Raw genomic sequence first — 25473 nt, forward strand, 5'->3', positions numbered from 1 at the left:
ATTGTTAACATTCCTGTAGATTCTGTAACAATACACGTGTAGATTTTTGGATACCGATTTCCTATCCCCCCACAAAATATATAAAATCAGCGCTAAGGGACCCCCCGAAGTTAGAGTGGCACCTCGTTTATACGTCACTCAGTTATACGACTTTCACTTTTATACGACGTTTGGTTTCTGTCGCAATTGGTTTGTATACATATTTTACTGTTAAAATAATTCATTTATTCGACGCAAAATCTCTATTCAACGTTTTCGCTACTGCTACTACTTAACTGTACATGCACCTCTTAGACATTCTTCTACGGAATTTCTAACGTATTGGTACATACTGGAATGAGTGTACGTGTTGTGAACCAAATGTGGAGTTTGTTTCTTTGCAATGCTTGTAATGTGTAGCGCTGCCATTTGCCGTCAATTTTTGTAACTATGAGGGAAGTGCAATGATTGATTGATTGCACCGTTGTAAGCCTGTTGCTCTCTGTGGCAAGACTTTCAACGAAGAGATCGCCTCGCATTTGCACCTCGAAGTTGGGAACCACAGAAAACTAACTTCAGCCGACCCCCACTGTGGAGACGGTGGGGTTTGAACCCGGATCCTTGCGATGAGAGTCGACCACCACAGCGGTAGCGACGTTTTCTACTTCGACTCGATCTTTGAAAATCTCCAAATCCAAAATCAAATGCGCTCAAATTTTGTATGCAGCGAGAACGCGTTGCTGCAAGTTCTGCCATATTGTCACCGTAAAAGCCATAAATTTTAGGATGATTGCTGAGGTATACGAAAACAGCCAGTGAGCTGCGTGATGGCCATTTAGAGTGGACACTCAAGTGATTTGTTTATTGCTTGTTTCTGAGAAAACGCAGCCGCGGCGGGCCCCAAAGAAACTGGTGTCAATTGTTTTGACGGCCATGTGTACTTTGAGAATTTGTTTCTCCCAAAGTTTTTAGCGCTATCCCCAGAGGGTAAGACATTACAAACACACATTGCAAGCATTTGGAGGGTACAGGTCTGCCGATAAGAGACACATACAAAGTTCTTTCGATCATTTCTTGTAGAATTTTCTTATGTTGCTTTGCTTGCTGGCTGTGTCAAATCCACCGTTCGTAATGTCAACAAAACGCAGTGCTTTCTCTACAAAAAAAACGTTGGAAGAATTCAACAAGAATTTCAAATTAATGACGAAAAGTTGATCTTGTAAAATAGTTGAGTATCCCTGTATGAAAACAAGTATAAAGCAGAGAAACAAAATCAAAGACCAAAATATTATAAAATTCAATGTTTTTATTGCATGTTTGGGGAGGAGGGGGAAGTTTTTTTTTAGATCCAGTTATTCGACTTACACATTAATACGACATTTTGACTCCTCCACTTGAATGTCCCGTATAAACGAGGTTCCACTGTATATTAAGGGCCTCCGCTATTATTTTCGCATCAAACCTTGTGTCTGGTAAAGTCGGCTCTGAAGCAATCCATATCTTAAAATCTGTATAAATTATCAAGTTGATCAGAATTTTCGTACGACCTATTGATGGAGATTTATAGATAAAAACGACAGACACTAAAAGCCTACCAAAATGAATTTATTTACAGTCGAAAAACATGAGATACAGAAAATGATACAGATCAACTCTAGACGAAATCTACACGAAAAAAAAAATGAAATTCAAGTAAAAAACAAAAGTTGGGGGAGGGAGGATAGAGAACAAAATGGTTGTCCTGGATATGCGAGAACTTTTTTGTTTCCTCAGCCAATCCACAAACGATATCACAGTATAAAAAAGCTTTCAACCAAAATGGAAACTTTTCGGCCAGGAAAGAAAAAAAAATGAAAACGTGCAAAAAAAAAAAAAAGGAGACAAAAACACATGTACAAAGTATATATAATATTTCCAGGTTACTCATCAACAACAAAACGATAACACAAATAAAAATTTACATGCGATGAAATGTTTGTGGTACCGAGTCTTTTCAATCATGACTTTAGTTTTTTGGCACATTTTATTATTTGTTGGCAATAGCAAATTCCAATAATCTCAAAATTTCGTATCGACACAAATTTTCGACTCTCTCAATCCATCCCCGTGTGTGCGCCTTCCCACGCATTACTCATTCCCAATATAAATTGTTATTTCCCGGTACCAATTATTACGTGATTTTTTTCCCTTGATCAGTTGTGCGCAAAACCGAGTACGTTACATTTGCCAAATAATTTTTTTAAAATCATTTAATTTTTCTTAAATACAAATTTTTTTGGGCTTCAAGTTAAATATTATAAAATTATTTAGTCAAGGGGGAACCCCATCGTTCCACTAACATATCATCGCACGTCATTTGGCTTCACAGAAAAAAAAAACACGCATCTCTGAAGCTAAGAAAATATTCAGATGCGTTATTATTAAATATGTACAAAAAGGAAACAGTCACCGAATGTAGCCCATCCATAATTGACATCCGTATAAATATTCATCGATGATGAAAATCCTGTACAAACGTATACAATACCTTACGATATAGAAAAGAGGAGGTCATCGTGTTCAAAATTGACTCATTTTAATGAGCAAACAATTAAAATAATTACGGAGAATTTTAAAATATCATTGAACTAGATGATTTAATTTTCTTTTTAAATAGCAGCACAGGCGCACACACGAGTGTCAGGATCTAAAAATAGCATCGGCTAAAAACATGCCGGACAACCAAGAAAAATACGACTATTTCTCATAGTAAAACTACTCATTTAATAAAATCATTCGAGAGTCGACATTGGCATGTTCTTGGTTGAAAATAAAATATTATGATAATTTAATTGATTTTTCTCGAGGAATTTGACAGTTATATTTTTTTTTGGCATCGAGATAACAAAATCAAATCATCTCTCCCCTTTGAAGACCTGCCATGGCTTTGATAGCTCGCCAACAGCTGCATTAACTCGTGGTCATCCGGTGGATACCTCGCAACGTACAACTGGATCATGCGATGATTTATCTTGGAGAACTCAATGTCCTTTTAAGCATTTAGATCCAGTGAAACCTTCATCCAACATCCGCATCTAAGGGGAAAAATAAGGTTTGGAGCTTCCGTGTGACAAGCACCAAAAAAGAAAGGAATATTTGAAAAAAATAATAAGAGGAAAAGCACGCAGAAGACATGTACGCACGCACTTCATTAAGGTTCGAGTTCCCTTTGACGTTCCCGGGCGAGTTTCAGCTCTTTCATACAGCGCTTATATTGCGAATTAGTGGACCAAGAACACTGGTCTTGATTATTAACCGATGGCACGCAAATTGCATACAATGCTTGGCAATCTTGGTGTTCACTTTGGACGGTATCCCAAGAGCAATACCTTTCGCGTTGTTGTTGGTGACCATACCATCGCATATACTTGCTATCACGAACCTGAAAATATTAAAATGATAGTTTCAACGTCATTTATATTTAGATTTCGTTTCACTTACATAATGTGATATACACATGATAGTGCACTAAAAATGTTCGTGGGAGTTTAATAAGTACGATATATTTTTCACCAACGTAAATTGATTGCCAAAACCTGAAATTTGCAAAATAATTAGAATATCGTGAAAATTTAATTTCGCTCGAAACGAAAATGAGTGAATTTAGTTGAACGAGTTTCATCAAAGAACATCAATTTCAATCCTTCTCGGAGTAATTGAATTTTTAATGGAAAAATAATTACCCTGCATCTGCAACCTTGCTGGTACAATTTGCGGAATCCTTTCTTCTGCTTCTTAGATAGTTTTGGCCATTCCTGAACGAAATGGCAAAGCGATACCCACGGTTTTTCTCCACGAATCAGTCCTAGTTTCAAAAAAAAAAAAACAAAAAAAACAATTAAGTTACCAAAACCAGAGGGGATTATAAATAATAGAGGAAAAAAAATACTTCGGTCCCGAGAAATAGTACGAATTGTCATTGAAAAACATTTATGTTTCCGAAAAAAGATTACAAAATTTCTGAAACGATATGGTTGGTTTTCTTCAGAAGGATTAAAAAAATTGAACTCAACAGTAAAGGAAATGTTTTTTTAATGAACTAATTATTCAAATTTATATGAATAAATCCCGGGAATTTAGGCAATATGAATAAATTAAATTAATACTTTGTCTTCGCTACTTCTCTAATTGATTGTAGTGAGTGTGAATGTTTTCTTTCCTGAAGAGCCTGGTATGATAACTAATTTTAATGAAGCAGTCGAGATTTGGCTGAAAAAAAGCAGCATCTTTCGTCTCCTTATAAAATCTTTAGTAGCAAAAAGTCAGGAAATTCCGCATATTTCTCGCAAATATGAAAATTCTAGTTTCACTGGAACCACTTTTTTCGATTAAATTTCTCATAGCATTGTCAATGTGTTACCAAACGTTGTTCATCAGTGAGATCTCGTTTTGAGATTTCGTCTCAGCTTTTGTATCGTCAAATCCAACGTATTTCGTCGTCATAGGATTTAACGATATTATATATGCAGTGCGCATAGCAAACAGGGGCAGGGGGTATAGCATTTTACTGGCGAACCGTTGATCCTAGCGGCATACTTCTAATTAGAAATGTTTCCAAATAATGTGTAGGACTCGCATGTCATTTATATTTCGAGGGGTTACATTGTTATTAAAATAAAAAAAATTGACTTTTTATACAATCCCCGTGTGCCCCAAAAACCCAATTACAAAGTGGTTGTCGTCTCTCCCGATGCCAACAAAAACATGTTTCTAAGTGCAATATTCATTGAGATATTCGAATTTGAAAAACGGAGGAAAGTTGGTAAAAAAACTGCGTTAAAAATGCGGAAAAATCGTTTTACTCGCATTTAACCCTGTTCTTTCTCAAATTTCCTCTGTTCGAATTTGAATATCCCTGTGAATATTGCACACTTGGAAACATGGATTTTTTTTGTTGGCATCAAGAAAGACAGGGCAACAACTTTCTAATTGGGTTTTTAGGGCACACGGGAACCGTATATTTTTATTTTAATAACTATACAACCCCTGGAAACATAAATGACATATCTGAGCACTATATGTTATTTGGAAACTTTTTCTAATTGAAAGTATGCCTCTAGGATAAACGGTTCACCAGTAAAATGCCATACCCCCTGTATATATCTTCAATTTACAAGCCCATTTCCAGGAATAAACTCCAAGCCGAATTTTGCAGATTGGAATTCCTAAAATCAACTTTTAGAAATCGCGTTGAAGCGAAACCGCGTAAAGCATGGGATACCTTCATACAGGGTGATTCAAAACCCAACGTAAAAACTTTTATGGGAGGTAGAAAGCGCAAAAACAAAACAGAATCGCATAGGAATGTATGACCGGAAACCCTCAACATGATCAGCTGGAGGATAAACGAAGATGAAGAAATGACAAGCCAATAATGGGTGGGAAAACTCTTTATTTAGCCTGGATTTCTTCTTGTGGGGGACCCTGAAAGCCATGCTCTACGAAAGGCCCGTTGACTCTGACACCGACCTCGTCGCAAGAATCTCTGTCGCAGCTACAAACAAATGCAGGGTATTTTTGAAAGGGTTCAACACTCAATGCGTTGTCGCTGTGAAGCGTGCATAACTGTGGATGGTAAGAACTTTGAGCACTTGTTGTGAAACTTAACTTGTAGACGTACTGTTCTCGTGTAAAGTATCGCTAAATAAAGAGTTTTTCCACCCATTATTCGTTTGTCATTTCTGCATCTTCATTTATCCTCCAGCTGATCAGGTTGTGGTTTCCGGTCATACATTCCTATGTGATTCTGTTGTGTGTGTGTTTTGTGTTTTCTACCTTCTCCTAAAGTTTGTATGTTGAGTTTTGAATCACCCTTTATATATAATAACCATGTGGTTTTTAGCTTTGTGGACATCAAAATGTTGTGTTAAATATATAAGTTACTATTTCTATGAACTAAAAACCAGCATCACACACCGCAGTACAAACATAACTGCGGAATCACTCGGATCTGTTGTTGAATTTCTTGTTGATTGTTCTTGTCCAATTTCTGTTGTTTTGTAAATAATTTTTGGTGATAAATAATCTGTACATAATTACACAATTAATTTTTTTAAAATCTAAATGTAATCGAAAGTTATAATTTTTCAGTAGGAATCGTTATAAAGGGGCCGTTCAAGTATTACGTAAACAAATTTTTAGCAATTTTTGACCCCCTCCCTTCCCTTGTCAGCAAAACTCTAACCCCCTCCCCCCTTGTCAGTAAAATTTCGTCATCAGCTCTGCCTCTCTGAATCATAACGCATATTGGTGAGATCAGAGACGTACACGAGGGGAGCATAGGGGGCTCGTGCCCCCCATTGATCGGAGATTTATTTTTTAATGCAAAAAAAAATTTTTTAATTGAAATTTCGGAAGAAAATACCTTTATATGTTATTATAATAAATTTCTGTTAATTTCAATATTATTTGAAGGCTATGGACTGAAAAAAAAAATTTATCTTTAATAAATTCATTGTGACCCACCCTCTAAGCCATATAATGATAAATTGCAAAACGGCCCTTGGACCAAATATGGCCCTGGGGGCTATCCGATGTGGCCTGCCCTCCTCAAACTTAATTTCGTAAAAATGAACTAAGCGGGACATTTACAGATAGTTTAAGTGTCCGGTGGTACAATTCCAGAGCATTTAAGCGGCCCGTGGTACAGTTTCAGATCACTTGGATCCGCGAAACCTTTAGAGATCACTAAAGTGGCTCTGTAGGGTCCTTATCAATAGGGGAGAATGTTACTTCAAGTGCCCACAAACTATCGAAAGGTTTTTCTCGTTTTTTGACGCACCGAGTAACATGTCATTAAAAATATTTCATATTTTCAATAAAGGGTGGTTGATGACGTAAGTATTATCCAAACCTCTCTTCCCTCTTGTCATCAAAAGTCAGCAAATCGGAAACCCCCTCCCCGCTTCGATGCTGACGCAATACTTGAATGGCCCCAAAGGACTAATTGTCCCTAGTGACAGATTTTTAAACTATTTTTCACTTCACTAAACAAAATTGCTTTGCTTCATGAGTATTTACACGGAATTTTAAAATATTCTGACTAGGGTTCTTGTTTCAGCTCATTCTGAGAAATCAGAATTATAATTGGGACACGATGTATTATTTATGTACCAAGAGCCTCACATAGCGTACCGATTAATTATGCAAAAGAGACTCGGTAGAACCAATAGGTAAGGCTGGTCGTCCACTAGAAGCTACTACGAGTGAAAATAAATCACTGAACAAGTCGCGTGTATGCGTAAGGATACTATAGTAATTTCGCGCATACACGCGATTTGTTTTCGCTCATGGTAACTTCCAGTGGACGACCAGCCTAACTATAACATCTGAAACGCGCTATACATCAGCTGATTTCCGTCCCACCATTGTTCGCTTCACACACCAAACGTCAAACCCATTCAATTAATAGCATAAATATGATGTTCTGCGCTATCACAAAAGTTACTATTCAATCAAATACAGCCACAAGGACAAACTGGGGATCTACATTTTCAATGGAAAAAATAAACTCGGACATGAAACGCTTTGAAATGAAAAGTGGAGAAGATTCTTAAGTTACCCCCCCCCCCAAGTAGCAATAGCTACAAATAAGGAAATTATTTTGGATCTAACTTTTCTTTGTATGGGTTGAGAGTTGTTTCAAGGGTTCCTTGTGTCGCACCTGCTTTTTGACTCCGTGACCACCACAGTGGAAAAAGCGAAAGGCGATCGCTCATTTGTATTACAAACCACTGTAGCTACTAGAAATTCCGGCAAAAAAAAAAATAAAATACATAGCATATTAACAATAGAAGGAATATTCAGGTCACGCAGATAGTGTTATCTAACTATTGACCCCGTGGGCAGCTTGGAGAAAGCGTATTGACTGTATCAGTGAAGGCCGAACAAAATCTGCAAATTGAGATTCGATTCTGTAGTGGGAATTCCCGTTGGCCGTTATCTGTTTGATCTTCTGGCACGAACAAACGAACTCGCCTACCTTTCGATTGCTCTTCAGGTTTCTAAAGCTATTTGCTCCAAAAATACAAAATAACTACTCAACGAACAAATTATACTTTCATTGAAAACACATTTTTGTTTGTCGAATTATTATGAGAAAAATTATTTGACAGTACTGTGGTGCATCAGATTCAAATCATGTGTAGGATACCAGGGTTCGCTGTTTTAAGAGTGGCAATAGTGATGTAGTAATGTCATGCAACGGAACCAGGCAAAAACATTTACACCATGATAAGAAACTGAAGACTTTTTTATTTTACACTATGTACACAATCAACACCAGCTTTATGGTCTGCTGAAGCTGGTGTTGACACAACGGTCGAGTTCATAGATGTCTCATATGATTCACGTCAGCTTATTTCTGTGTCTGATACATGCAAATGGAAAAGATAATCTAGAATGTCCAGACTGTTCAACTTGATGCTAAGAGCCTTACACTGAAAAAACACTTGCTCTGAAAACAAAGGTGTCCTTTTTTTTCCAATGCATTTTCTATTTTGGATGAATTTTTCATTTTAAATGAAATGGTTCAACGAATTTCAGAAAAAGTCGAGGTACATCTGGAAAAGATTCCAAGGCGGACGTGAGTTAATCGGGCTCGAGTGACAGTATCACGACACGGCTGTTTAATGTTAGTGAGTGCATCGATATCAACTCAAATGTTCGTCAGCCGAATCCGTATTCGTTAGCTGAAAAATTCATAAGCCGAGATATCACTAGTCAGAATAATTGAGAAAAAAAAAAAATCACATTTTAGAACAGTATGAGATAAGTTTTCAAAACAGTGGAACGCAGTGGTACGATTGAGTGTGTTTCGTAACCAGTTTTTGTGTTAAAAAGATGAAGCAATCCCGTTTTTTCGCACAAAACGTTGCATGGTCATTTTTTTTGCATCTGGGTTTGTTTTGGATATACAGTTATTAATATGTTATTGTTATCAGGATCACTGATATCCGACGTGATCATATTAAGCGGCGTGTACTATATTGGTGTTCAATATAAAAACTGAAGAGAGACGGGTTAGATAACTTAACCTCAGACTAAATCAAAAAATGAACAGTGCACATGTTGGGATATGAACTTGATGCAAATGACGTTAACCTACAAATAGGAAGGTAATCTCGAGTTCTTAAGGGTAAGAAGTTTTAAAAGGGGTTCTTATCCGTTGGGGGTAGTCATTTTTTTATGACCAGCACCTGGATGTAGAGTGTTGGTATTATTTCTCGAGTATGAGCTAGTCTCGTTGTAGGTCAAGGATCAGTTAGAAAACTGTCGCCACCCACAGTGTGAGATGCCATACTGCCACGAGCGAAACATTGCTGGCATTCCCGCTCAGACTACTAAAAAACACCACGGGGCACATTTTAAGCGACGGTTTGATGATATTTTTGTAGAATACTTGGCTCTTTCCAAAGAATATCTATTGATAAGAGTTTACGGCTATAGAATGCAAATGAGTATCGAACGAATGCATAAAGACCGACAAAGAGCTTTGCGTAGATGACACCAGTCTTTCAAAGAGAAACCGGATTCACCTGCAATGGGGCTGTTGCTCTTTGTTTCTCCAACCAAAGTGCTGACTAGAATAAGGTTTAAGAAGCATGAACTTTCATTTGTTGTCCACGAAATTATTCTTTCAATATTATGACGATTTGATTTTTTTACTAAAATTCCAGGGAAATTTTCCTGATATCGGTATTCCATACTTCTTTTATGAGCGTAGGTACTGTATATATCACTTCAAACTTCAAATTAGATCATTAAGATTCATTAATTAGTGAAATCAAAACAATGATTATACTCAATTTTTAACTTCTTCAACGTTATGTATGAAAAATTTCATTCATTGCATGAGGATTCTAAAAATGAAGACATTTACGCGGCAGATTCAAGGTTTGGTCACAAAGCTTTCAATGCAATCAAAGAGGAGTGGCCACAATTCTAAAAAATAAAAAGATCTTGCAACATCCATGTTATATTTGTGATTGAAGGAAGATATATCTAGCGATGCAAGGGTGTGGACTTGGTGAAGCATTGGTTGGCGAAAAAAAAAAATCTTTGCACACCTCTTGAATGCCTCAAACAACCGTAATACAACCTCTTGAACTCGAAGGCCAAAATTCCTTGCGGTTGTGTTCTCTTTGGTTTTCACCGATTTCTCGTGTGGGGCCCCACGCAAAAAATGCTCTTAATCCAGTTGAAATTCTTTTTCTTAAACGTAGTTTAAGGTGCGGCTTAAATTTTTATTATTATTATTCCTGTCCTAGAATAGCCTTGACGTTTAACTCAAGGACAGTTCAATTAAATTGGACTTTGTTGATTTCTTATAAATAAAGTGATGGCATCCTTTATTCTCGAGTAGGTGTTTCGTACATAGAAAACTATCTATAGAAAACACGACCATCGTTACCAGACATCTTCCGAAAGTACATGGAAGGAAATAAGGACAATACCGAAGAAATGTTTTGAACCTCCCACTCGTTCGTTTTCATGGCAAACAGGTTGGTTGCGCTTGGAATAAAAACTTGCGTTAACATAATTATTGTTGTTTCATGAATCTCGAAAAAGTTCCGAAAACACTTTCACATCAAATTGTAGTTAAACAAAAGAAATTCTCACCAGCAATAAGATATCGCCTCGGATGTAAGGTAACACCACAGCTTGCATCTTGACTACTTGTCCAAATTAGTCCCTGACTCAATGCATGTCGAGCTTTTTCAGTCATCTGTAAATGATAAGTATTTTTACTTAAATTACATTTCATAGCTCCATAACTTTTCTGAAGCTCTTCAATAAACATTCAGAAATGAAGTGTACAGTAATACCTAGGAGTTATGCGATAGGTGGGACCAACTATAACCACGTAAATCGGAGAACGACTTTGCGTACAAAGGCATATAAATACTAGTTAATTGGGCCGAAATTTAAAAAAAAAAGCCTATCTTTTGGTTTTTTTTGACAATAAAAAATAAATGCAGTTATTCCTGCACAACTTACTAAAGGGAAAGTAAAAAGTTATTTGATAATGATGGCTTCATAAAATGCAAGTTGCCCGTGGCAGCAATTAAAAAGTCCATATATCCTTAAAAGAAGTCCATATTTCCTAAAATCTGTACAAACGAACGTCACGTGTAATACGCTACAGTTGTTTTTTTATATATTACCTTGGTTTCGGAGGCAAGAAAAACACTTTCACTAGTGAGTTGAAATTAAGTAAGAGTTACAGACCCGATGAGTTACCATTGATCAGCATTAATGACATTTTTAAGGCTAGCAATAAGCTTGTACTTCAGATATGAAATCGTGACCAGTCTGCAAAAATGACAGATTCCATACCAAGCCTTGGAATTACATTCCTAAAAAATTACACCTAAGTTTTCATCTTTAACCACTTCTCCAGCTTATACAGTAGACTCCCAAACAACAACGTAGTTTAGTAGATATACTATGTTCTTGTCGACCAAGCAATTCTTGATTGTAACTTAATAATCACTATCAATTATTCAGCAATTATCCTGTGATTATGCTTGAATTTGGGAAATGTGAATTTTTCACAAAAATTCGCGTAACTCCGAGTTTGCGTATCTCGGGATAGCGTAAGTCAGGGTATTACTGTATATGCATAAAAAAAGACACTACTTCAAATTAAAGTTCAAATTCATCGCTGTATGTGACTATAAACAATAAGTATAATTCAAGTTTTTCTGATTGAAATATCAATGATGACAGTTTCTTTAGTCAAACAGTCTGGAGACCATGTGTAATTAAAAAATCTAATAATTAGACTTATATCATAAATATGTATAATTAAATCAAACATATAGAGTCCGTAGAAACTTTAAAAAGTCTCAAAAACCGGAAAATAACCGAAATAAAAAACGGTTTGCAGGATTAGCATCGCTCGGTCACGGGAATTTTTTTTAAGACGGGGAGAAAAAAACTAAAAAATAGCCGATAGGTGGCGCTGACGTACACAAGTCAAAGAAAAGATACGCAAATAAGGAACAGAATCCCTCCAAATCGTTTATTATAGCAGTATGTGTTCCACATGACCACCACCACAGGGAATAACACATTACAGGTGAGTCACAAATCCGGCAACGGCAAAAAAATTCCACATACACGGTTTACAACGGTGAACTGGTTGTGGATTAGAAGCACTAGTTCTTATAACCGCCTCATTTGTAGATTTCCACCGAAGTCGATCTTACAAGCGCCACCAATCGGCTGTTTTTTTAGTTATGTTCTTCTGTTTTAAAAAATTCCCGTGACTTATCGATGCTAACCCTGCAAACCGTTTTTTATTTCGGTTATTTTTCCGGTTTTTATTCATTTTTTAAGTTTCTACGGACTTTTTGCCCACCCTTTATATTTTATGCAATAGTGCATATGAAACCATAATTTCAAACTCCAATGGCTATGTCAGAAAACAACCAAAACTCGTTTGAAACTTCAATTACCATTCTTATCGATTCTTGCCTCAATGGAGAAAATACTGATTATTGGAATATGAACTAGATGGTTTCTTCTTGGTTCCACGCGCTCGCACGTTAGTTTCACTGAGTTTTAATATCAAAAATTTAAATAAAATTTTCTATGGGATTTTAATGAGTATGACTTCAAATTAATTTGCAGTGATTGGAATATGTGTAAAACTATATCGCTGAAGTTGTCATAAATAACAAGCCTACGCTAAATGTTTTATCATTCAATTACTTACACCATGGATAAAATGGATAGCATCAAGTTCTGGCCTATGAATGTTTACTGGCTTTGAAGTGGTCCATTAAAGCTCAGAAAACGATGTGCTAGTCATCTTTGCCATTAGTTCAAAAGCATCAGTGCTTTCAAAGTTCAACGACTTTGCATCCGATAAACCACAAGGCAATTGCCCACGACAAAAAAAGGTTAAAGTTATGGAAAATAAAAAAAACAAAGTGATCCAGAAATATTATACTTTTGTATAAACTGCATCCGTTTTTGTTTATGCCTAGAGTATTGCACGCACGCGCGTTTCAAAATATTATCTTTACATAAACCTCTGCGGAATGTACGTGGGTTAAATAATTTTATTTTTAGGGTGAAAGCTGAGTACTAAAATAAGGAACTTCAGATTAGCGTCGTAGTTGACCAGTTTGAAGTTTCAAAGAAAGCCGTTTTCGATAAACAGCCATTATTACAAGTAAAATGCTGCGCTCGTGCGTATAAGAAAATTCATGCTCTGCTTTATGCCAGTTGTGAATACACTAAAAGAAACCATTAAAAGACCCAGTTTTGTGAATTTTTTGTTGTAAGAAATCAAAACGGTACAGAAAAGTTGTGAATTTGTAGAAAGCATTAAAAAGAGAAAAAATAATTTCATGTAACTCAAAAACTATAAGCTCTCTATTACTGATATATACTATAATGTCTTCTATTTTTAAGAAACATTTTGTGAAAAATAGGTTAAGCATGAGATTAAAATTAGAGAACAATTCAATATGAGGAATCACAACCTTAAAAGTTGTTTCTTTAAATAGAAGCACTATAAGAATTTGGTGTTTTTCACCTTCCTCCACAAAAAATCAAACAACAATAATAGAACAATGCAACTATACATTATCGGATGAACTACGATCAATGGATTTTTATGAATACCCAGCTACTGATTCTACATTATGTTGATTATTATTGTCATATTATGATCATGTTTCGTTTGAGAAAAGTGATTTGGAAAAACAATTATTTAAGGAACAAAATACCCTAAAGAGAGATACACAAGTTTAACCTAATTGTGTCGCAATCTAGACATTCGAGATCAGCAGCACAGCACTTTGAAGGTAATGCCCACGGAGTCTCATGACTAGTTTCGAAGGCACTTGGGAGTGAAACATGCCGAAGTGACTCTTAGCATTTGCTCAAACACTTGACCTCCCTCATCTCCTCATTTGAATAAAGTTCGCTAATATGAGCAAACAGATGCAACAAAACGATAAAAAATGCGTAAACCTGTGATTCACTACAAACTGTAATTAAAACTAATTCTAGAAATCAACATGACATTGGACATATATTCGTATGTCTGCACTCATAGGATTACATTTTACTGACATCGCATTGGTAATGAGTCATTATATTTGCATAAAAATACACACATCTGTAAATTGCTGTAAAAAAACTGAGTAATATTTTGCAATTTGGTGGCTAACACAACTGAAGTTTCAAATATGCGAGATGGCCAGCTGGCAGCTTACAAATAATACGTACCTTACATAATTCAGCATTACATACATAATACAGCATTTTATTAATAACTGTTCTTTTTTTGAGAAAAAAACTTCCTCCAGTCACTGGAGCGATAATAAGTAAATAAATATAAATATAATTATATAGATATTATTACAAACTTGAGAAACCTGGAATCTTCTTACAAGAGGAGATATGCATCAATTACAAAAATCATTACTTACCTTAAGTAACAGACTATCTATTGAGAAAAGGTATGAAAAACGTGTCTATTGATAACAAAACCACGTAAAACGGGAAAACTCACCTCTTATGTGTATATGATCTGTACTACTTGAACTGTGAACACAATGCTAGTTGCAGATATTTGTTAAGTTATTCGTAACATGTAGTAAAAATATCGCAATATACAGTGGATTTATCTCATTGCACTAAAATTTGAAGAAAATATTATGTGCATTGTAGTGAACTCTCACATGTGTCTCTCTCCACATATTTGTATTAGAAGTTTTCACTTCTGTTAATCAGTACCAAATTTGTATGTAGTGTTAATTTCTGTAATGTCTACTTCAAATCGAAGAATGACTTTAAAATTCCATTATCTAGCAATGTTTCTTGGTTTTTCAAGTTATTGACAGTTTAAAAAATCTTTCCGATGATAAAAGGCAAAAAACCAAAAGAAATATGACTGAGAGAACGAAACACACATTATCGGCAATGTGAACCTGAGTGCAAATCATACGATTCAAGAATAGGCAATATATGTTATAAACTAGGATGTTTTTGCTTGTGTGAGGAAAAAACTCAATATAAAATAATTTTTAAGGTCAGAGCGAGTAAATTTATTGAAAATAAAATATTTGATTGTGAAGCAAAACTGACCTTAAATTCTTTCTTGACCTTTATATGATAAGCAGTAGTACCACCGTCACCTTTACCTCTGGACTTAACTCTCACGACGGCAACTGAAACAAGAAAAAAAGAAAATTTGAGGACACCTCAAGACACGTTTGGTGAAGGACATGCTTTTAAATATGTGGCCAGGCTCTTAAAGTTCATGCAAATCTATCCGTACTTGGCAGCAATCAAACAACGTACCTCAATCACACAGAAACTTCTCCGTGAGACTAAAATTAATTTCTCCTATCAATAGGAGAAGCACAGCGCTCTCAAAATAATTGACATGAATATTTATTTGATAACAGTAAATTTAATCCAAGCTTCTTAGAAGGAAAATTGCGATATGACATAATATTTTTCTCTTTTGGAAATGACTTTCCAGTTAACACAATTAGTAAAGAACTCAAAAATCTAAATTTCTTTTGCATCATTAAACATTTGAAGTTATTAGTAAAGAGTAATGCTTTCACATGTTACAAAATGTGCGTTCTTTAGTTGATTTCCTCTGGTTTTCGCACAAAAAATGTTAATTATCAAAAGCATAGGAATCAAAATTCAAAACAAGCATCAACTGACACAAATAGTAGAATTTAATTGGTTCTTCGACATACCTTTGAGTTTGGAATATGTCGTGTGTAAACTGATTTCATACTGAAAGATTGCACTCCCTTCTTTGTCTAAACCGAGCCATTAAAATTGTTTGTAATATAGAATAGAGATATCTGTTTTTCATCCCAATAACTTTTTCCAATTCAACTTCCGAAATCACAGGGTGGTCCACCGCAACTTTTGATAGCCACTAGTCCAACGTGTTCCCACACAAACGGGTAACGGAAATTGAATCTAGAGCCCTGCTGAGACTCCGAAGGACGTCTTTACGCAGGCGAACCAGTAAACTGCATGAAAAAAGCCACCAGCTTGAAAAAAATTGACGGAAGCAAGATGAATGGGCTGAGAAGCGGGTCGTATTTTTTGAGAACTACCTGTGTGCGTGTACGTGTCTCCAATAAAAATCTTAACCATAAGCTAATATTAAACACCTCTCGCATTTTCTTTAATAATTTTTGAAATATCCGAGATTTAAAAAAAAGTCAGGTTTCCCGACTGTGTGCCCGACTTATACTTTTATTAGTTTTAATGGTTTTTTTTAATTAAAGCATTTTATAAAATTTGCATCGTATTCTTATATTTCATTCCATGCAACCACGTAATTAAATTTTTTTACGATATCAAGTTATCGTATGTTATCGTTATTTCATTTTTAATCCATTTCATTTTTAATCGTTTATCATTTTTAATTGGGTTGCTTTTTTTTTTAAATATATGACATCCATATTTGTTATGGGCATCTTTTTCTCAGCCACCTCGCTGGGCATTTTGCCTGTTGTGGTCTTGTATTTGTATCATTTTTTACGATTTTCGTAACATAAGAAAATTCACATTATTAATCTGCTGCTGATCGATTATTGGATAATCTCTTTTACAGTAGAGCGTATTACTTTTATGAATTTTTTTTCTTCACTCTACAAGAAAAATTAATTGTCCATCCTTTGACTTACCTCATTGATAGTTACTGGAACATCGTATTGAATAAGTTTCTGACTCATTTAATAATACAAAATAAAATGACATACAGATTTTGTTGGTTGAACCATTTTATGGGAGGCACCGTCAGTTTTTTTATCGATCTGAACAGTAGGAAATTTTTAGCATCAGTAAAGTTGTATTAGAAGACTTCGGATCAGGGCCGCAACTAGATGCTTGGTCAATCGAGGCAAGCAGGTATTTTGGCGCTCCCTTATAACGTTGAAGGAGTGGTTAAAAGGGGAAATTTGCGCCCCCTCTGGTTCTGTGCCTGGGGCACCGGACCCGCCTGCCCCCCCCCCCCCAGTTGCGGCCCTACTTCGGATTACATGAATGCAATTAGAGTATAATAAAAGGCAGCCAAATGTAGCTTTTCATCGCATGAAATTTGTGACTGCCGCGTAAAATATTCTCCCTTTCCAATTTTAATATGTATGTTTTGAAAACGACGTTTACACATAGCGGTGGAAAGCTCCGTTTTTATGTGAGGTTCACGATTGTAGTGAAGTAACGTACAAAATTCTTTCAATACCATCGATGAAAACATTGAATTATTTTTATTGCTTTCTGACATAATATCCATTAATAGGGGTTTGATACTTAAAATTATCGTGTGCATAGTATGTATTAAACACCTACCAACAAGGCAGGAAATTCTTTTTAATGAGTATCCTGCTGAATGAATATTAAATAAATAAACCGTTTTGAGCATACAGATATAGTCTACATAGAATTTTCGAGGTGAACAGAGAAACTGAAAATGGAAAGAAAATAACCGACAACCGCGATGACAAATAAGCAATTCGCAAACAATGTCTATGTATAGATTTCGCAATTGGTACCTCTTTCAACAAATCATAGTACATCTGAACCTCCTAGAAAATCAACAAAGAATAACTGAAAATGGAATAACGTATACATACACTACAAAGGAAAGCCGCCTCAAGTTCTTTGAAATTTTTTTACTTTTTAAAGAAAAGAGAAGAAAAAAAAACCCTCAACTAAAATGTATTCACACAAACACTGAGCGATGCCTTAAATATTTATATAAAAATATTCAGTGAATAAAAACAGTGATACGAAAGAGCCTCATCGATGACAGTGTTTATGAAAAATATAAAAAATTGATTATAAGCCAAAAATTTGTGATATCTACTTTTTCGTTAATGTTTATAATGTGTTTCTTCCACTGTATATAGAAAAGGAAAAAATGCCCGTTATACGAATCAGTTTCATGAAATCTTTATATCAGTTTGATCTACAATAAAAACAGTAAAAGATGATATAAGCAACGCGAGTTGTGCGTTCTCAGTAGGAGAGAAAGTATTTTTTTGTTGTAATGGAAAGAAACAGCAGCGCGATGGGGGTTTCGGTGCTTCTGCTGCTCCATTCCTAGGCAGGTAAATTGGCGCCGTCATGTCTTAACAGTGCTCGATAGATAGTCAGCGAGCGCCAGCTGCGGCTCAGAGGATGGGTGCGGGTGCCTATGACAGCCTAAGTAGAATCTTCACCAGTTGAATTTTTTTTTTCTGATTGAACAAAGATGTCACGTCAGTTAGTTTACGCCAGTTTGTACTCCATTGTGAAGCGATTGTTAACTACTGTCGATCTGAGGACAGATACGTTGGCTATCGCTCGAAGATTGGGATTCCATGCTGTAGGTCTTTGACAACCGGCATGTGACCTACTCACGCAATAGAGAGATGAGCTGGCTGCTCCTCGAATCCTGTCTCGCCATCATTTTCTCGACTTTCCCAGCATCACAGCGACAGCAATGCTATCTTCTGATGCGAAATGGGAAGGGGGCGGCTCTACTCAGTTCCACTTGGATTTTTGAGATCCCTGTTTCTAGAATTACGAAGCCACTTCAAACGCGGCAACCAACGAAAAACGTTGAAATAAAAGGAACAGGGACGAGATTAAGTTGAATAGGTTTAAAGACAGAACCCGATAAAGCCCTCGATTACTATAATCTATTTTATAATATATTGATTATAGCATATCTTTCCAGTAATTACAACATTTGAGACAATATTTGATATCAGGAAAGAGAACGAGACATTAAAAACAAACGTCAGAAGCACTTACCAAAATCTGCAGAGCAGTAATGCTCCTGCGGATGAGAGCGAATGCACATGCAGGCACTAGTATCGTAGATAATGCACGATAAAGTCAAAGCACTGACCAATATCCAAAATGGTGTCAACATAGTGAATTCAAATACCTGGAAGAAAAATATTTAATATAAAAAACACATTTGATAAAATTTTGAGATTTACGCGGAGCTTGGTAAAATAGATCGAACTGTATGAATTAATTTCAAGGCCGTGGGCAGGAGTCCCGAAACGGGGTCGAGGAATGATATATAGCAGCAGAAGTTCTCAAACTTTTGTCACCCGCGGCTCCCCTGCCTTATCCATCGTTTATTCACTCGATCATTCGGTTCCCCAGTATAGTCTAGAAAAAAAAACTACTTCAACGCACTGAATAGGCGCACTTCAATATAGACAGCTCATCCCGACGTAGGTACACTTTGATACTTTAGAAACATTATTAATACACAGTATATATTGAATCATATGGTTAAACTTACAATGCTACCAGATTGGTCCCCTAAAATACCAGTTATTCTCCTCCGAAAGAAATTTCTGGCAACGGCCTTGACTAATTTGATCTTAGAGACATACAGACGAGTTGTATTTCAGAATGAATATTTTCAATTTATTTCACAGCTGCCTAGGAACGATAGCAGTTATTCGTCATGGGAGAAAGCAATTACAAGTTCATAAATAATTTTGATTTCAGCAACCTCATCTCACAAAAATTAGTTTTGACGAATATAGAACACATATCAAGGACAGTATACTACTGAGAATTTGCAAAAAATGGGTTAAGAGCCGAAATCTTGCTGGAAAAAATCGATAAATTCTTTTTTTCACATCATTTACAAGTAGAATTCCATTTCTTGTTCTATGTTTAAATCAGTCGGTCGCAAGTGTCATACGTCACAAGTCTGTCTATATGGATCGGATATTCTCATCATTGTGGAAATATTAACCGAGTAGAGAAACGAGAAAGCTATCAGCCACATGGCCAGACATTTGTTTTCTGAATAAACGGTAAATGTCGAAAAGATTTTCTGCAAGATGGGGTTGAAGAAAGAAAAAAGGCAGTGCTGTGATCAAACGTGAGATAGCGAGTGTGACTGAGTTCACAGGCAACAGCATTATTGAACAATGAGAATGCCGCAACTAATAATGAAACCAGGAAACGACGGGGTCGACAGATTGAAGCTCATACTAACGGTTTTCCTGCCGACCGACCAGCTGCACGCACATCTGCGCTTCTTTGTTTGCAATCACTGAAAATTGAGAGAGATAAAATTATTTTGTTGACGTGGCTGTTATTTAATATCTAGAACAATAATTTTTTTAGAAGTGTAACTCATTCCTCTCTTATGTCGATCGAAGTGGAAGATGGACGTATAAATTTCGCGATTTCACCTGTGGAACTAACGCCCACAAGTTTCATGAAGGATATAATTAGGTAATTAATATTGACGAAAGCAGAAAGTGAGTGGTACGAGATGTCTCCTACTGAGCTCATTTCCCCACCATTTCACGCATTTGGGACAAAATATTAGATTTGAAGCAAACAACTAATTTCGAAATATACTTGCGTGTATCAATCAGGTACTTTTTATGCTTTACACATATACACTGAAGTGCCAGAAAAGCTGGTACACCCACCTAATGTGTCGATCCCTCTCGAGCGCTCAGAACTGCCGAAACATGACGTGGCATGGACTCCACTAATGTGTGAAGGTATAGTGAAGGCAATTTACACCATGATTCCCTCAGGGCAGTCCACAATGCCATACCGTTGCGTGGTGATTTTTCACAGCACGTTGTAAGTTACCTCATGTGCTCAATAATGTTAGACCCGAGCCTAGTTTACTGTCGATTCCGAACGCAGTGTTCTGCAATTTTTTTCATGTGTCTCGCCGAGGGGTTAGTGCGCTAACCCTTCCGTGGGGTTAGTTCAATGCGGTCATCTTGTCGCCGTTTCTGTTGTACCTCCGTGTAGGGAAATATTCTGATAAGGTCTAGGCGGGTATTTGAACTCCCGACACTTCTAAACATTCTCTGGTACAGTAGGCGAGTGCCTTATCGACTTGGATCATCACGTCTCTCTGCTTATCATAATTTTCCCTTACTGAAAGTAGAAATTTCATATCGAGGAATGCATCAGAGATAATTGGTGCAAAATGATTAATTCCTTGAATGTATCCCTATACAGTTAGAATGAAATGCCGAATGTGTGTGAAAACAAGATCGAATACACAGTTTAATTACGCCTTATAAAGATAAGGGAAAATATACGGAGAACAACTGACAATGATTGCAGATGGACAAAGCCAAAAAAAGTGCCACGAAATTTCTCAATCCTGATTCAAATATAGGTAGAACACACTTCCCATCCAACCTACGCATTTTTGTAGCGAGGGAAGGAGGGCGAAATATCTCTACGCACAGACAAAAGTTATATGAGGGACACCTACGCCGTGCTGGACTCGATTCATTAATCATGCGAAAGCGTGAAGGCACTTCACGAAGTCAACATAGGAAGGATTTAATAAGTGGCTTCCATTTCATTTCGTGAGGGGCATTTTAAGACATCGATCCTTATCCCACCACTTTGAAATTTTTTCAACACTATTGTAAATATTTGTGTTAATATATAAAAAGCTTTCTTTCTCTTTCAATTTAATGTCTTCACTGAAATGATAAATACGTCCCTTACGCCACGACTTTCTTTAAATACGAGACAATTTGCTTGTTGTGGCCTTTGTAAGATGAAATGGAAAAAAAAAAAAAAAACCCATGGAAAATGGCCGTAAACAAATATGGATGCTATTTGTACTTGTGATACAGCAAAATCAGAGTTTGAGAATTGAAATAAATTAATGAATTTGAAAAAAGAAAAAGTACTGCCCATTAACCCTTAGATGCACAAACTGGGTAATTTTTTTCCGAGGCGACCCCTTTAAGTTAGGAGGGAAAAAATACCGTGCATCTAGGGGTTAAAATATAGCTAACATTTAAGAATGGATCTTCACTCTTGCGGTGTCGCAGCAGAGCAAATCACGAGTCAAAATTACATTTGCCACGTGGAATGTTTCATTCGAGCTATTTTTAACGAGCTTGAATATAATCACTTATAGCAGCAAAAGAGTCGTAACAAATTATTACCGTGCTCATTTTTTCTATTAAAATTTCAATATTTTTTTTGTCAAAATGAAAGTTCGAAGTAAGTTTGAAGAGAAAAAGGTACGACTGAACCCCCCCCCCCCCGTGGAAATAATTTATCACGTGATTTCTAGCATAATCTTTATTCATCACAAATGTCTTTCGATTCTATTTGTATTATTTAATATTTCCTTATATTACTTGTATTGAAATCAGATACTGATGTCAAAAATATTTTAGAACTAGTCTTTTTAAAAGCTTTGCACTTTTTGATGCAAGAATAACATACGCTAATCATAATCGCAGATAGAAACTTTGAACCTTTTCACCATCTGATGAAATTAAATTATTCCAGTTAGGGTCGTTTTAGATAGCTCTCTTCTTGATATAACATTTGATTTACTATTTGATAAAATTTGATTTTGGCACATGATGGGGGAAGAAAATTTAACCAGATGTACGAAATGTTCATTTACAAACTGACTGAGCTCACAATGGTGTGAAAAAAATTAATTGTTGAACGGTTTTGAAATGTATATTTGTTTTATTGCATGGAAAATAGATTATTTCATTGATTGGACATTCAATGTTTTTGATTAGAACTAACGAAACAAATAATTTTTATTTATGATCAAATACCACCCATAATAAAATTTCCTGGAGAGTGATTCTTTAGAGTGCTTATTGACAATACTAAAAAAAACAATTTATGTTTATTAACAACTAAGTGTTAATTCTTACTTTTAAAACCCATAAGCAAACATTGATTTAAAGATTAAATGGGCGGGGATCACGGGCATGCAGCGAATGCCACATCATGGCTCATTATAAACTTATTGTGATAGTGGCAGCAAGAAGACGGATGGGGTCACACTCTTCATCGGTGGAGGACATCAACATAAAAAAGCTATTCCAAGGTTAGACACTATTTATTGCAAATGCTCAACTTAAAATTCCTATTCGTCTTTGTCTTATCAGTCACCATCTGGATTGGTGTTAGTCGTTGGTTATTTTCTGGTAGCAACCCTTGACCTTTGAAATAAATTACCGCATAAATTTTCAGGGCTAACGAAAAGACTCTTCTCCTTCGGAACGAAAGCATAATCACTGTCACATCACCTCCCGTAATGTCATCGAATAACAATTTTTGAACCTACGACCAAACTTTATGCATAACTGAGGCTGACGAAACGAAACTAACATTTAGTATGCGTGGTGATGTAGAAATCTACAGTATTTGACTATGCGGCGAGTTTCGAATATATTTTTTATTCGTCTCAACTAACCGATGAGGTGAACTTTTCAAAATTCTTAGCCTGCTATGCGTTTCCTTTTCAAAGTATGTGACTTTCACCGAGAAAAAAACAAGTAACAATGTAAAAAAAGCGATTGCTTTTCTATAAAAATAAGTGTTCACACTTTCTCATAAAATAAAGAGGTGGCAAATTATTTGGTAGAGAATAAATATATCATCGATGAATTTAATTTTCAAGCAGAAAATAATATCCGGGTCGTATGATTTTTGGAAAGGATTACGACATTCATAATCGAATTTCTTGAAAAAATTCCCTAGAAAAAAATCTCTTAACAAAAAATGTTGTACAGAAATCTCATTCATAGTAAATACATCACCATATCAGTTAATGTGAGCTTTCTCTTTAGAATTGGCGAAATAGCTTGTTGAGGTTCTAAATCAATTTAGATCTGCTCATTTCTTCTTGTGTCAATTATCTGCTTATCAAATTTTTAAAAATCCAATACCTAAACAGTCTCTTTCATGGTTTAATATAATATCACTCAAGATATCTGTAAATATTCATTTCGATTGCTATGCATTTTAACGTGAACACTCACATCATTCAATAGAGAAAAATCTGAAATCTACCACCATATTTGATCATAAACAACGTCAAGTTTGAAAGGATTACAATAACTAATAATAACTTATCATGGTTCGTAAATATCAACGCAGGACAAATGCACGAACTTCAAATTCAATAAAATCGTATCCCAACAGCCGAAACATCTATGATAGTAAACAGTTTACAGTCTGGCTTTTGGCACAAATTCTATGCTCTAAGAAGATTAGTCCCATTGATCGTTCAGAAAGCAACCATTCAATAAATGCAAAGAAAAAATGAATAAATATGAAATGAGATTTAATACACAGCTCGACGGATGTTTTTTAACAGATAGAAAAATAATATAGGGCTACCTTTAGTTCGATTGAGTTTCATCTCTATGAAGATCTGCCGAATCTTCAAGATTTCAATTCTTGAAAACAAAAGAAAATTTCGAAGAACATTCACTTCAAAAATAATAACTGGAAGAAAGAAACACTTTAAAAAAAAGAACGGTTTTAATGCATCTGACACTGTTTGTAAAATAAGCGATTTTTTTTAAACCAAAAAAATTCTATTTTGATCAAAGACATTACCGGTATTAATGCTCATTTTTTCGCATAGTCTTTCTGTCTGGCCATTTACTTACAATATTCATTTTAGAGTCTTGTACGAAATTTTACTTAAAAAAAAAGTTTAGCCTTTTTCATTTCGGGGCAAATAATACTTAGGTTATAAGATTTAGGTTTGTAAAGCACTATAACATTTATTATTACATCAGGATGTTATATTTGAAATTGTAAATAAGCGCACTATGTATGCGAAAGAAATCGTAGTTCTTAATCATATACACACATACGTTTTTAATACATAACTATAAAAAAATAAATTATACACAGCAAAAAATATTATTTATACCAGCAATTTTATGCTCATCACATTTATAAGGATTATTATTATTTTTTACATCAGCTGTACTGTGAGTGCCATATATAAAATTATTGACACAAAATAGACAAGCACTAGTGTGAAGCAAAAAAAGTATGTATATAATATTATAATAACGCGATATGCGAATGCTTTTTTAGTTTAATCCATCCATCCATAAAAATAATAACAACATGAATGTATCTGTTGAGAATAGTAAACATACGGCCATTATACTGTATTACTGCATATAAGCTTATATCAACAGTGATCCTGTTTGGTAAGAAAGAACGAGACTGTTGCTGGCATGGGAACAAGAGAGTAGAGGAAAAGCTTTATTTTTATCCTTGTCAATGTGCTTTCGGAAAGAATCGCAAATAAAAAATGGCTTGGCGGGAACCGCGTGAGCACTGCTTTGTCAGCGTATGCATACGTTTTGTTGAAATTTTCCCACGTTTTAGCACCCCCTACGCTCAACGTTTATTTCGTGGCACAATAAACGCTTTTCAACATCAGCAATCACCAATGTTAAATATAATGCTTAGAGAGGAGGACTTTTTTTGATCAAAAAGCTTTCCACGCCTCTTGGGAAATGATATAAAACTGCGCGCTGAAAGTAGAAATTCACGTTGAAAACGAACATCACCACTGCAACGTAAAACAGGTGCAATTATATGAAAATATTTAATATAAATTATAAGATTAACAATAAATGATTGAGACTAACC

At 35.6% G+C, this 25473-nt stretch overlaps 2 protein-coding genes across 10 annotated transcripts in view; one reads left to right on the forward strand and one right to left on the reverse strand.

The window, feature by feature from the left end:
• Syn (synapsin) overlaps positions 1–25473 on the forward strand; it is a 208488-nt gene that overhangs the window by 67657 nt on the left and 115358 nt on the right. The window lies entirely within an intron of this gene.
• The window catches only part of Timp (Tissue inhibitor of metalloproteases), a 76928-nt gene continuing 53023 nt past the window's right edge, over positions 1569–25473 (reverse strand). For 6 of the 9 annotated variants that reach the window (XM_089239172.1, XM_089239171.1, XM_089239169.1 and 3 more), the window contains 5 exons: positions 18817–18952; positions 15127–15209; positions 10639–10744; positions 3702–3823; positions 1569–3400 (listed from right to left, as the gene is read on the reverse strand). In XM_089239172.1, the coding sequence (XP_089095298.1) occupies positions 3170–3400; positions 3702–3823; positions 10639–10744; positions 15127–15209; positions 18817–18937 (663 nt within the window). In that variant the 5' untranslated portion in view covers positions 18938–18952 and the 3' untranslated portion in view covers positions 1569–3169. Of the gene's footprint in view, positions 3401–3701; positions 3824–10638; positions 10745–15126; positions 15210–18816; positions 18953–19321; positions 19859–24192; positions 24247–25473 lie in introns of those variants that run through there. The other 3 variants (XM_089239177.1, XM_089239174.1, XM_089239175.1) reach the window with 3 other exon arrangements.

This window comes from Pholcus phalangioides, unplaced genomic scaffold (assembly GCF_987345545.1).
Source record: "Pholcus phalangioides strain wild (caught in Gottingen) unplaced genomic scaffold, Ppha-v1.0 ptg000011l_1, whole genome shotgun sequence".
Lineage (NCBI taxonomy): Eukaryota > Metazoa > Arthropoda > Arachnida > Araneae > Pholcidae > Pholcus > Pholcus phalangioides.